General features: G+C 52.5%; 1 protein-coding gene across 1 annotated transcript; it reads right to left on the bottom strand.

Annotated features, from left to right (window-relative positions):
• Positions 1 to 4365: 4365 nt before the first annotated feature.
• On the bottom strand, positions 4366 to 9958 carry CPLX3 (complexin 3). Its single transcript, XM_066276334.1, has 3 exons — positions 9553 to 9958; positions 7868 to 7955; positions 4366 to 6014 (listed from the first exon to the last, which is right to left on the bottom strand). Exons 1-3 carry the CDS (start codon positions 9714 to 9716, stop codon positions 5790 to 5792), a joined length of 477 nt encoding a protein of 158 aa, XP_066132431.1. The 5' UTR covers positions 9717 to 9958; the 3' UTR covers positions 4366 to 5789.
• Positions 9959 to 10112: the final 154 nt, after the last annotated feature.

Below are 10112 nucleotides of genomic sequence, written 5' to 3'. Positions count from 1 at the left end.
AGGTATTTACATTCCAAATCATAACTAGTAAAATTACAGTTATGAAGTAGCCACCAAAATTATTTTTTGGTTTGGGGTCACGGCATTAGAAAGGTTGAGAACCACTGCTCTAGGGTGTCCCATGCTCATACTTAGTCCTCCAGGATCCCCCCTAAACTGGAGTCATTTCCAGCAGTTCTTAACCGCCTTCCACCCCAAGGTTTTGGTCTGAACAGCACTTGGAAGCATCTTTGGGGATGTAGGGAATAAGCAGCCTACCACCCTGGAGAAGCACCCAGGAAGCAGATCTATAGATGATCACATACCAACCACCAGGACAGCCGTCTAGCCAATGTTAAAGGCAGGGAACTATGTATTTTCCCTGAAGACCCTGGCCTGGAGGTCAGGGCAATGCAGAACAGTGGTCCTGAAGATAAGGCCCAAGTCCTGGCTCTGCCATTTGGCCAAGAGACCCATTATCTAGTCCAGTGATTTTCAACCTTTTTCATCTTGTGGCACATTAATCACTAGAGCTCTGTGGCACACCAAAAAAAGTTATTTTTTGGCTGATCTGACAAAGTAGATAAAATTTTGATTCATTCACACAGGACTGCTGCTGTTGTGTTGGCTACTTTTTTTTTTTTAGAGTTTATTGATTTTAGAGAAAGAAGGTGGGAGGAGTGGGAAGCATCAACTCGTAGTTGCTTCTCATATGTGCTTTGAGTGGGCAATCCCAGAGTCTCAAACCAGGGACCTCAGTGTTCCACATCGACACCCTATTCATTGTGCCAAGACAGATCAAGGTCAGGCTTTGTCATTTTTAAATTTGACAATCTAAGAGAAAAGAGGTCAGTGTCTGATAAGTAGTCAGGTATTGCATGTTTTCAAAGTTCTGGTGACGCCTGACCTGAGGTGGCGCAGTGGATAAAGCATTGACCTGGAACACTGATGTCACCGGTTCAAACCCCGGGGCTTGCCTGGTCAAGGCACATATGGGAGTTGATGCTTCCTGCTCCTCCCCCTCCTCTCTCTCTCTCAAAATGAATTTTAAAAAATAAATTCAAAGTTCTGGTGGCATACCAGTTGTAAATCTCTGGACTGACCCATTTCCCTCAGTGAAACCGGGCAGAAATGAAGTGTCCTGGGAGCCTGTAAGGGTCTGATGAGTTACTGCACACGAGCCTGGCACCCAGTGATTCAGGGACATGTTTTCAGAGTTAGGGACAGGATGGTACTTCAGGTTACCTTGGACATGGGCTGGATAAAAAAAGGCCTCAGTAAGTGAAAGGGTGAAAGGCTGAAAGGGGAGTGAGTGGAGTTGTTTGTGGGGGTGAATGGAGAAGACTGAATGGGAAGAGGAGACTGGCCAACTAGGATGATGGGTTGGAGGTCTTGGCCCACAGGCCCTGACAACAGGAGACCAGGCAGGTGGGATCACTGAGGGGATTGGACCCTCCCTGGGCAGAGTGTTTAGATGGCCTCCAAGGTGGTCCTGTGTTTGAGCCACCTCCTCCTCAGGGGAGGAGGTGGGATTCGCTCTCTAGGGCTCCCTTAGAATGGCAGAGGCCTATGGGAAATAAGCTAATTGGCTTTTTAAAATAAAATTTTCTTCTTAGGGTTAGAGTTGTTTCTCCCTTTTATCTTTAATACTCTGCATGTGCCCAGAACAGGGCAGACACCTTCCCAGCATCAAGGTGCCTGACCCTGCCCTGTCCTCCCACCTCTACTCAATTTCCCAAGCTCAAAGCTGTCACTGGGCCAAGCTGGGGGAGCACCTGGGCCTGGAACTCTGTCTCCCAAGGGACCGGCCTGGGCTAGTAGATGGTCCTCTGGAACAGACTGAGGGACCCAGGTGTCCCTCTCCCAACCTTTCCCTTCTTTGGCTAACGGGAGATTTGGAAGGTGGATTCTGGCAGGTCATCTAGGAGGGCTCTTCCCCAGAGACCACTGCTGCTCCAGCACCCCCTCCAGAGGGAGATGGCCCAACCCTGAGGCTGCAGCACAAGGGAAGGAGGTATGTCTGTGACCACTTCTCCCAGAGCAAGCAGCTCATCCCCACACCTGTCCACTCAAAACCCCATAGATACACAAACACTAACAGGCCACAGCCCTCAGACACCCCAAAATACCCAAAGCCACATCCAGGCTCACAGGCCATGCAGAGCTCACACAGACTTCTCACGCTCTCACAAGCAGGCATGGGCCTTGCTGAGCAAGGCTGAGGTAGCCCCGGTGCCCTGCTCCCCATGACCCAGCCCACCCTCTTCTCTCTTGGAGCCTCACATAGATTCTGGGAAGAGTGATGCTTGATAGGTATTGGGCTAGAGGCAGGCTACAGGCTGTGTGGCTCGCTTCCAGTGTGGCTCCCACCCCCAAGCAGCCTCAGGCATTGGTTGAGCAGTAGGCACTGCCCAGCAGTCCTGGCTCAGCCAGTGTTGCCCCAGCTGTTCCCAGCTGCTGGGAGCCTCCAGTGTCTGCGGAGGGGCCAGCTGGCTACTGAGGCGAGGGGGGGACCTCTTTACTCCAAACCCTGTCCCCATCTTCCCCATCTCCACCCTGGGGACCAACTGGCCTTTGGAGAGTCACTTGAGACCTGTAGCCCTCTCCCTCTGGGAACAAGGCCAGAGCTGTCTGCACAGGTGGAAGGAGACCTGAGTGGGGGCAGGGACCAGGACTCGTCACCAGTCTCCCTGCAATCACCCGTATGGAGCTTGAGAACCAAGGGTGATGAGGGTGAGGGGGAGCAAGCTGGCCATCTTTGCTGTCTCTTCCTGAAAGAGTGGGGGGGGGCCCAAGGGGCTGTCTGATCTCCTTCAACATCTGTATCCTTAAGGGCAAGGGCGAGAAGAACGAAAGGGACAAAGAACAGGAGGGAGAAGGGGAGAGCCTGGGTAGGTAAATGCCTAATCTAAACTATGGGGCCTTAACAGTGGGGATTTTTTTTTTTTTTTTTTCATTTTTCTGAAGCTGGAAACGGGGAGAGACAGTCAGACAGACTCCCGCATGCGCCCGACCGGGATCCACCCGGCACGCCCACCAGGGGCGACGCTCTGCCCACCAGGGGGCAATGCTCTGCCCATCCTGGGCGTCGCCATGTTGCGACCAGAGCCACTCTAGCGCCTGAGGCAGAGGCCACAGAGCCATCCCCAGCGCCCGGGCCGTCTTTGCTCCAATGGAGCCTCGGCTGCGGGAGGGGAAGAGAGAGACAGAGAGGAAAGCGCGGCGGAGGGGTGGACAAGCAAATGGGCGCTTCTCCTGTGTGCCCTGGCCGGGAATCGAACCCGGGTTCTCCGCACGCTAGGCCGACGCTCTACCGCTGAGCCAACCGGCCAGGGCCAACAGTGGGGATTTTAATTACTCTGCAAAGAGTTCTGGTGGCAAGTGGCTTGCTTTGTTGTCCTCACATAATACCAGGTGGGTGGGCTAGACATGGAGCAAGTGGTTATCTAAATCAGTGGAAGTAGAGCAGGATATAAAGAGAGTAGTCCTTAGACAGGCCCCAAGAGCTTGGGAGTAGGGCAGTTAACCTCCAGCTGAGGGCATGGGTGTAGGATTAGGTGTGAGCAAGGAATCAGACAGCGAGTAGGGGGACATGGGTGGGAGGGATGCCGGTTCACAGAGAAGCTGGAGTGGGTTCCTGCTACCTGGAGCCCCTCTCCAGGCTGCAAGGAGGAGATCGGTGCAGGGGCTCAGACTCTCAGGCTTCCTGACCCCACCCACCCCATGTTGTGAGGGTTCAGCAAGTGCCAACCCTGGCCTCCCCACAGCCCTGTCTCCCCACCTCTCCTACTCTTGGTCCTGTATGCCACTGAGGGTAAAAGGGTCTATCTGATCCCATTAGGCAAGAGGTCCCTGGAAGGTAGAGTGGGCCTTGCTGCTGACGCTGTGAGGAGGCCCAGCCCCCCCTACCACCACCACCACCACCACCAATGAACACAGCCTAGTGCCCAACTTGTGTATTCTCCAGCTTCAGAAAGGTCAGGAAGGGTTTTTGTCCAGTGACACCCTGGGGATAGCCTAGGAGATGCTCAAGAAGGACCAACGTGACAGCCACAGTGGTACTGCCTCCGTCTTGGCCTATGTCCTTTCCTGCCCTCACCCTCCCAAACTCTCATCCTCTCTTCCCTTGTCCACCTCCCCCCACACACACAACATCACCTACTGAACAGGCTGTATGTTCCTTGTTCTTTTGCAAAGAGGGCCTGATGGAAACTTTGCCCTTGAAATCAAACATTCAGATAGCCGTGCTGCCTGTAAACCTCCACAAGCCAGTGCCAGGGTGGGCTGAGGGGTGGCAATGATACCTTGCTCCTGCTCTGGCCCCTGGGATTACCTACTTGTGGAGCCTCCCAGCTGGTCCCCTGGACACCCCACAGGTAAGCAGGAGGAGAGTTACCATTTATTGATACAGCCTATCATGTGCCAAGTGCTTTACAAACAGTCACCCTTTGAGAACATGTATTTTCTGATGAGAGGCTCTTCATCCCACGGGGGAGAAAACAGGCTCAGAGAGGGAAAGGGACCTGTTCAAAGTCACACAACAATGCCAGGGCCAGAATGCAAGTGCCCTGCTTTCTTTTTATCACACTTTCCATCTCCAAGGTGAGGAGGGAGTCAGAGAGGCATGGAGCCAGAGAGAGCTGTGGTTGAACTGTGGCCCCTCTTACGGTTTCAGATAATGCCCCAGAGGCCCTGCCCATCCAGCTGTCTGCTACATCTTTCTCAAAACCCTGAGGCTGAGCTCAGTGCTGGGTCAATGTGGGGTGACCCTGCACTTGCCCATGGCCCTGAGAGGATATAGTATGAACATTGTATGGGGACTGAAACTCCTATGAAACTGTGGTGCAGAGGTAGAAGATACCCCTCCAGGGTGGGGTTGAGTGACCTATGAACCCCAAGACCCTTTGAAGTCAGTGGGAAGTGTGGGAAGATTGGCAGGTCATTTGGAATTTTTCATTTTTTTCAAACTGAGAGAGGAAATCCAGCTACGGAACCAGAGATAGTAGCAGGGACAGAACAAGAATTGGCTGGGCCTGGGCCTGGCTCAGGGGAGGCCTGGAGCTGCCAGGCCATGGGGCAACACCAGCTCCATCCTTGGCTCTTGGTGTTTCACGCAGCATCAGCAACTGGGAGCTAGAGCCCACAGTGACACTGCAGCTCAGCTGCCACCCTGCCCAAGGAGAGGTGGGGTGATTATGTGGGGCCCAAGAGGTCAACCTAAAAAGAACCTTAAAAAACACCCAGTTCATCCCCATTTTATAGGTGGTGAAATGAGGCCCAGAAAGACCAGTTGATTTCAAGAATAAATGTAGAGACTCAATCAAGCTCAGGCCTCCTGTCTGCTGAGGGTGTCTGCCTAAAGCCCCCGCTAAGCATAGCTGAGTGCTGGTGTCTAGAGGGGCTAGGCACCAGGGGCCCGACTTCTGTGTGTGTACCAGGATGCATCTGGCGTGTGCCTCTGCATATGCCAAGGTCTCTGTGTCCCTCTGTCTCTCTGCATGCACTTGTGTGCAAGACTTGGGGGGCCATGGCTGGAGGAGGTTGGGCCTATTCCTATAGTCTTGGGAGGCTTTCCTAGGCTGAGTAGAGAGGGTGAATCCTGAGGGGAGGGGGAGGAATGGGGACTTTGCTCCCAGAGGAGAGGTAGAGAGACCAGAAGGAAGGCTGGGGCAGAGAAAGGTCCTGGGGCTAGCTTGGTAAAGGGGAAGCAAAGCCAAGCTGGGGTGTGGGTACGTGGAAGTTGGAACATGCTTAGTACTCATGTGGGCCCAGCCCTCTGGTCACCCAGGGGTCAACTTCAGGGGAATTAGTCACATGACATGGCACTTCTCAGCTGATTGCTTCAGGTCCCCCAGTGTGGCCTGGGCTTTGTCCTTGAGTGAACCAAGGTCTAAACCAGGAAGGCTGGCCAGCTGCCCAAGAACCGAAGCCCTCTCCTCCTCCTCCTCTGTGTCTTCCTCGATCATCTTGGCCAGGTCCCGGGGTAGCTCCACTTCTCCACCTGCCATCTGGATCTGGCTCTCATCTGTCTCGTTCTGAAGAGAAGGGGCGTTGGAGGTGGGGACCCCAAGGCGATGGGGTATGGAAGAGGCCTGGATAGGGTTCCAGGCTCCTAGAATCTTCAACCCCAAATTCCAGTAAGTTTAGCCCCCACCACCACATCCCAGGATCAAGCTTTGGACACTTGGACTTTTATACCACCTTACTTCAGTCTGAGATACTGAAGGTATGACATTAGCATAGTGAGTAAGGATAAAATGGGAATACCTAGGAGTCAACCCATTCTAGTCTGTCATAGTTGACTGTTGTTAACTACACAGAAGGACATTACCAATAATAGTGATGGGTACTATCCGTCAAACACCTATTAAAACATTATTAAGCTGAGTGCTTCTAATTCTCACAGTGACCCTGTGAGGTAGGTGGTGTTTTCTCAATTTGACAAATAAGGAAACAGGTTCAGATCATTTCAGTAAATAATATGCCCACAATCATACAACCTGGAAGTGGGAGAGCTAGATTTAAACCTATGTCACTGATACCAACACTCGTGCTCTCTTTGCAAGGCACCTGATGGTCATCGCATTTCCCTATCCCTTTGGGGACCCTCGGTCTTTCCACTTTATGTCCTCCTCAGTTACAGCCAAATCTTCCCTCTTCCACTGGACGCAGCATTCCCTGATGGCAGGAGTTGTGTCTCATGTTAACACAGGCGTTCGAGGGATGACTCCATTCCTAGCTGTGTTTAACCCAGTTACTGCCCAAAAGGGCAAGCTTTCTGGACCTGTTCTCCCTCTGAGAGATGACAAAAGACTGGTGCCCCACCCTGGCCAGATAGCTCCGTTGTTTAGAGCATTGTGCAGATACACAAAAGTTGCCAGTTCTACGTCCAGGTCAGGGTACATACAGGAACAGATTGATGTTTCTGTCCCTCTCTTCTCTCTCTCCCTTCCTCTTTCTTTATAATCAATAAAAAAATAAATAAATAACAAAACAAAAAAATGGTGCCTTATGGGGTATCAGGGCAGCCAGGAGCTCAGGAAATATTTATTGAATGAATGGGTGTGACAGTCACATATCTGATCTTCCAATTTAAGTGGAAGGTTAAGGGCAGTATACTATTGCACTGTATTTCTGTTTCTCCTCAGAGTCTAGCATAGCTGGGGCACTAAGAGTGGCTTCTGCCTCAGTCCTCTCCTTAGACGACAGGAGTAAGAGCACTGACAGCTCACTAGTGGTGCAGTGCTAGGGAGACAGTCCTTCTGGTTGCTTGGCCAACCAAGGAGATGCTTTGCTCTCTGCAGACAGACTCAAACCCTGGAAATCAGCCCAGGGCCCTAGGGCAGGCTCAGCTCTCACAAGCTTGAGCTCCATCACTCACTGGCTGAATGATCTCAGCCAAGCCCCTTAATCTATCTGAATATCCTTTTTCTTATTTATAGATGTGGGTGATAGTTACCTGGCAGAATTACAGAAGGGTTAGGCAAGGATGTGAGGGTCAGGTGCCTGGCATACAGAGGGTGCTGCCTTCTCTTCCCCATCCCGCCCTCCCTTGGTGTTCTGAAGCCCCAATGGCCCTCCTCACCCCAGGGTAAAATGTGTTGCTTTCCAACTCTTCATCTGCCTGGGCACGACTCTTCTGGGGGAGTGTGGGTTGGAGGACAGAAAGGGCCCAGAGTGGGTCCAAAAACACAAACTTGTCATTCTCCAGGGGACTGGGCTGCCCTTCCTCACCAAGCCCTAGTCCTAGGCAGGCTCCAGTTAACTGTGACCAAGTTCTGTGTGAGCCTTAGGAGCTGTTAGGAGCTGAGTGTCACAAGTCCCTCTGGGGGGTGAGGCAAAGGAGTTCCAGGGCAGATGTTGCTTGCAGTCCTGGCTCCAAGCTTACCTTGGGCAGCCGGTATTTGTCTCGGAAGTGGCTCCGCAGCGTGGCCCGTTCTGCCTTCCTCTGTGTGAACTGTGCATCTCGCTCCATCCTGCAGGGTGGGGGGTGGGGCACCAGGGGCGGAGTCATTGCCAGCTAAGGGGAGAGGTGCCTGTGGGCCTGTATGTCAAGAGGGTACTGGGACCTGGCAATTGTCATTGGTCTTCGCCGCCTGTCCCTCCATCACAGCACTCATTCTAGTCTTCACACCCAAATCTGGACAGAGCTATGGGGAGTGAGTCAGTCTGTCTGGCCTCCCTAATATATGTACCTCTGACTTGGTCTGTCCTTTTCATTCCTGACAGGTTGTTTTGGAGTGTGTGTGTATGGGAGGGGGCATTCAAAACAGATTTGTGTTCCCGTTCAGCTCCATTACCACTTTTGGTGTGTCTTTGAGTAAGTAAGTCACTTACCTTCCTCTTTTGTAGACTGGGAATAAGATTTTGCAACTCACAAAACTGTTATCAGTGAAGTGAAATAATTATAGCTAACATTTAATGATTTACCATGTGTGGTAAAGTGTTTACTTGTGCTAAGTAGTTTACTTGCATTAACTAATTTAATCCTTATAAATGTAGAAGGCATGTTATACCATTACCATCCCTATTTTACAGAAGGAGAAATCAAGGCACAGAGATCTGTCCGGGTAGTTCAATTGGTTAGAGTGTCATCCCAATACGCCATGGTTGAGAGTTTGATCTCCATACAGGGCACATACAAGAATCAACCAATGGCCTGACCTGTGGTGGTGCAGTGGTTGGAGCATCGAACTGGAAATGCTGAGGTTGCCGGTTTGAAACCCTGGGCTTGCCTGGTCAAGGCACATATGGGAGTTGATGCTTCCAGCTCCTCCCCCCTTCTCTCTCTCTCTCTCTCTCTCTCTCTCTGTCCTCTCTAAAAATGAATAAATAAAATAAAAATAATAATTGTTAAAAAAAAAAGAATCAATGAGTGCATACATAAGTGAAACCAAAAATCAGTGTCTTTCTCTTTAAAATTCTCCTTTCTTCTCTCTCTAAAATTCAATCAACAAACAAGAAGAAAAAGAAAAACAAGGCCAGAAAGGTTAAGTAACTTGCCTAAAATCACCCAGCTAAAAAGAAGCAAAGCCAAGATCTGACCCAAGCCACTCTGGGAGTCCAGCCCTTAACTCCACTCCAGCTACCTCTTTGTCCCAGCACTGTCCTCATACCAGTGGCCTCAATATCTATGAGTGCCCCATCTCAGGACCTGTCTCCCTGACTCCGAGCCCCTCTGAGCGGCACCAACATGGTGTTTCTTAGAGCCTCAGGCTCAGAGGAGCTCCATTTGGAAGACGCAGATCGGATTAAAGGATTATTTGTTTCGTCAGGTATGCACGTGCCCTCACGGGTCCCAGGCCTCTATCTCCCCTGCCCCCACTTCCTCTGGGACCAATGAGAATCTGTGGCAGGGTCCCAGATTCTAGTCTAAATGTTGTGGTTGGGTTAGGGAGGTGCGGGGGGGGGGGCAGCTTAGAGGTGCACATGCCAGCCTCTTAGCAGTCTAGAAAAGTGTGTGTGTGTGTACGTGTGTGTATAAGGGGTCTGAGACTGCTCCAGGAGTGGGCCGGGTGGCTGGGGGCTGGAGTCGGGGAGAGGGTCTTTGGAGCCGGAAGGGGTCTCACTCACTTTTCTTCCACCAGTTGCTTCTGATACTCCTCGTACTCCTCTCGGCTCATGTCCTGTGCTTCGGACGCCGACTTGTCCCCATCCTCCTTGTCTTCGCCGCCCCGCAGACTCCCGGTGAGATTCTTCAGCTGGCCGCCCACCATGGTCTTTACCATGAACGCCATGGTCTTCTCTGGCGCGGGCACTGGGCGCCGAGGACCGCGCGCCGGCAGCGGGCACTGGGCACGTCCGCGCCTGTTTCAGCACTGGGGCTTGTGGACAGCTCCCGCCGCCGGCCGCCCGCTCTCCATCCCCCCTTCTACAGCCCGGCCGGCCCCGCCCCCATCTCGCGAACCCTTCCTCACCCGGGGCGGGGGGCACGCACGGGGCTGAGGAGGCTGAACCACGTGCCCGCGCTGCACTCCCGCCTCTCCCACGTGCTTCCTTCAATACCAAGCTCTGCCAGGCACTGCTGACAACGGATTAGGGCCTTGAGAGGTGGGGTCCCTCCCAGGGGGAATGGGCTGTGCAGATACGTGCCCCAGAACCCTGCTTCCTACTCACCCTAGAGCAGGGGTCCC

Source organism: Saccopteryx bilineata, chromosome 4 (assembly GCF_036850765.1).
Source record: "Saccopteryx bilineata isolate mSacBil1 chromosome 4, mSacBil1_pri_phased_curated, whole genome shotgun sequence".
In the NCBI taxonomy this organism is placed as follows: domain Eukaryota; kingdom Metazoa; phylum Chordata; class Mammalia; order Chiroptera; family Emballonuridae; genus Saccopteryx; species Saccopteryx bilineata.
Note: the sequence above shows the minus strand (reverse complement) of the source record. Positions and strands in the feature narration are given on the sequence as shown.

What these genes read in the sequence shown, in the direction of transcription:
- CPLX3 (XM_066276334.1), bottom strand. Translation starts at nt 9,716, where the DNA reads ATGGCGTTCATGGTAAAGACCATGGTGGGCGGCCAGCTGAAGAATCTC. An exon ending in AAGCAACTGGTGGAAGAAAA is followed by an intron (nt 7,956 to 9,552) that starts GTGAGTGAGACC and finishes CCCACCCTGCAG; the next exon opens with GATGGAGCGAGATGCACAGT. An exon ending in ACAAATACCGGCTGCCCAAG is followed by an intron (nt 6,015 to 7,867) that starts GTAAGCTTGGAG and finishes CCTTCTCTTCAG; the next exon opens with AACGAGACAGATGAGAGCCA.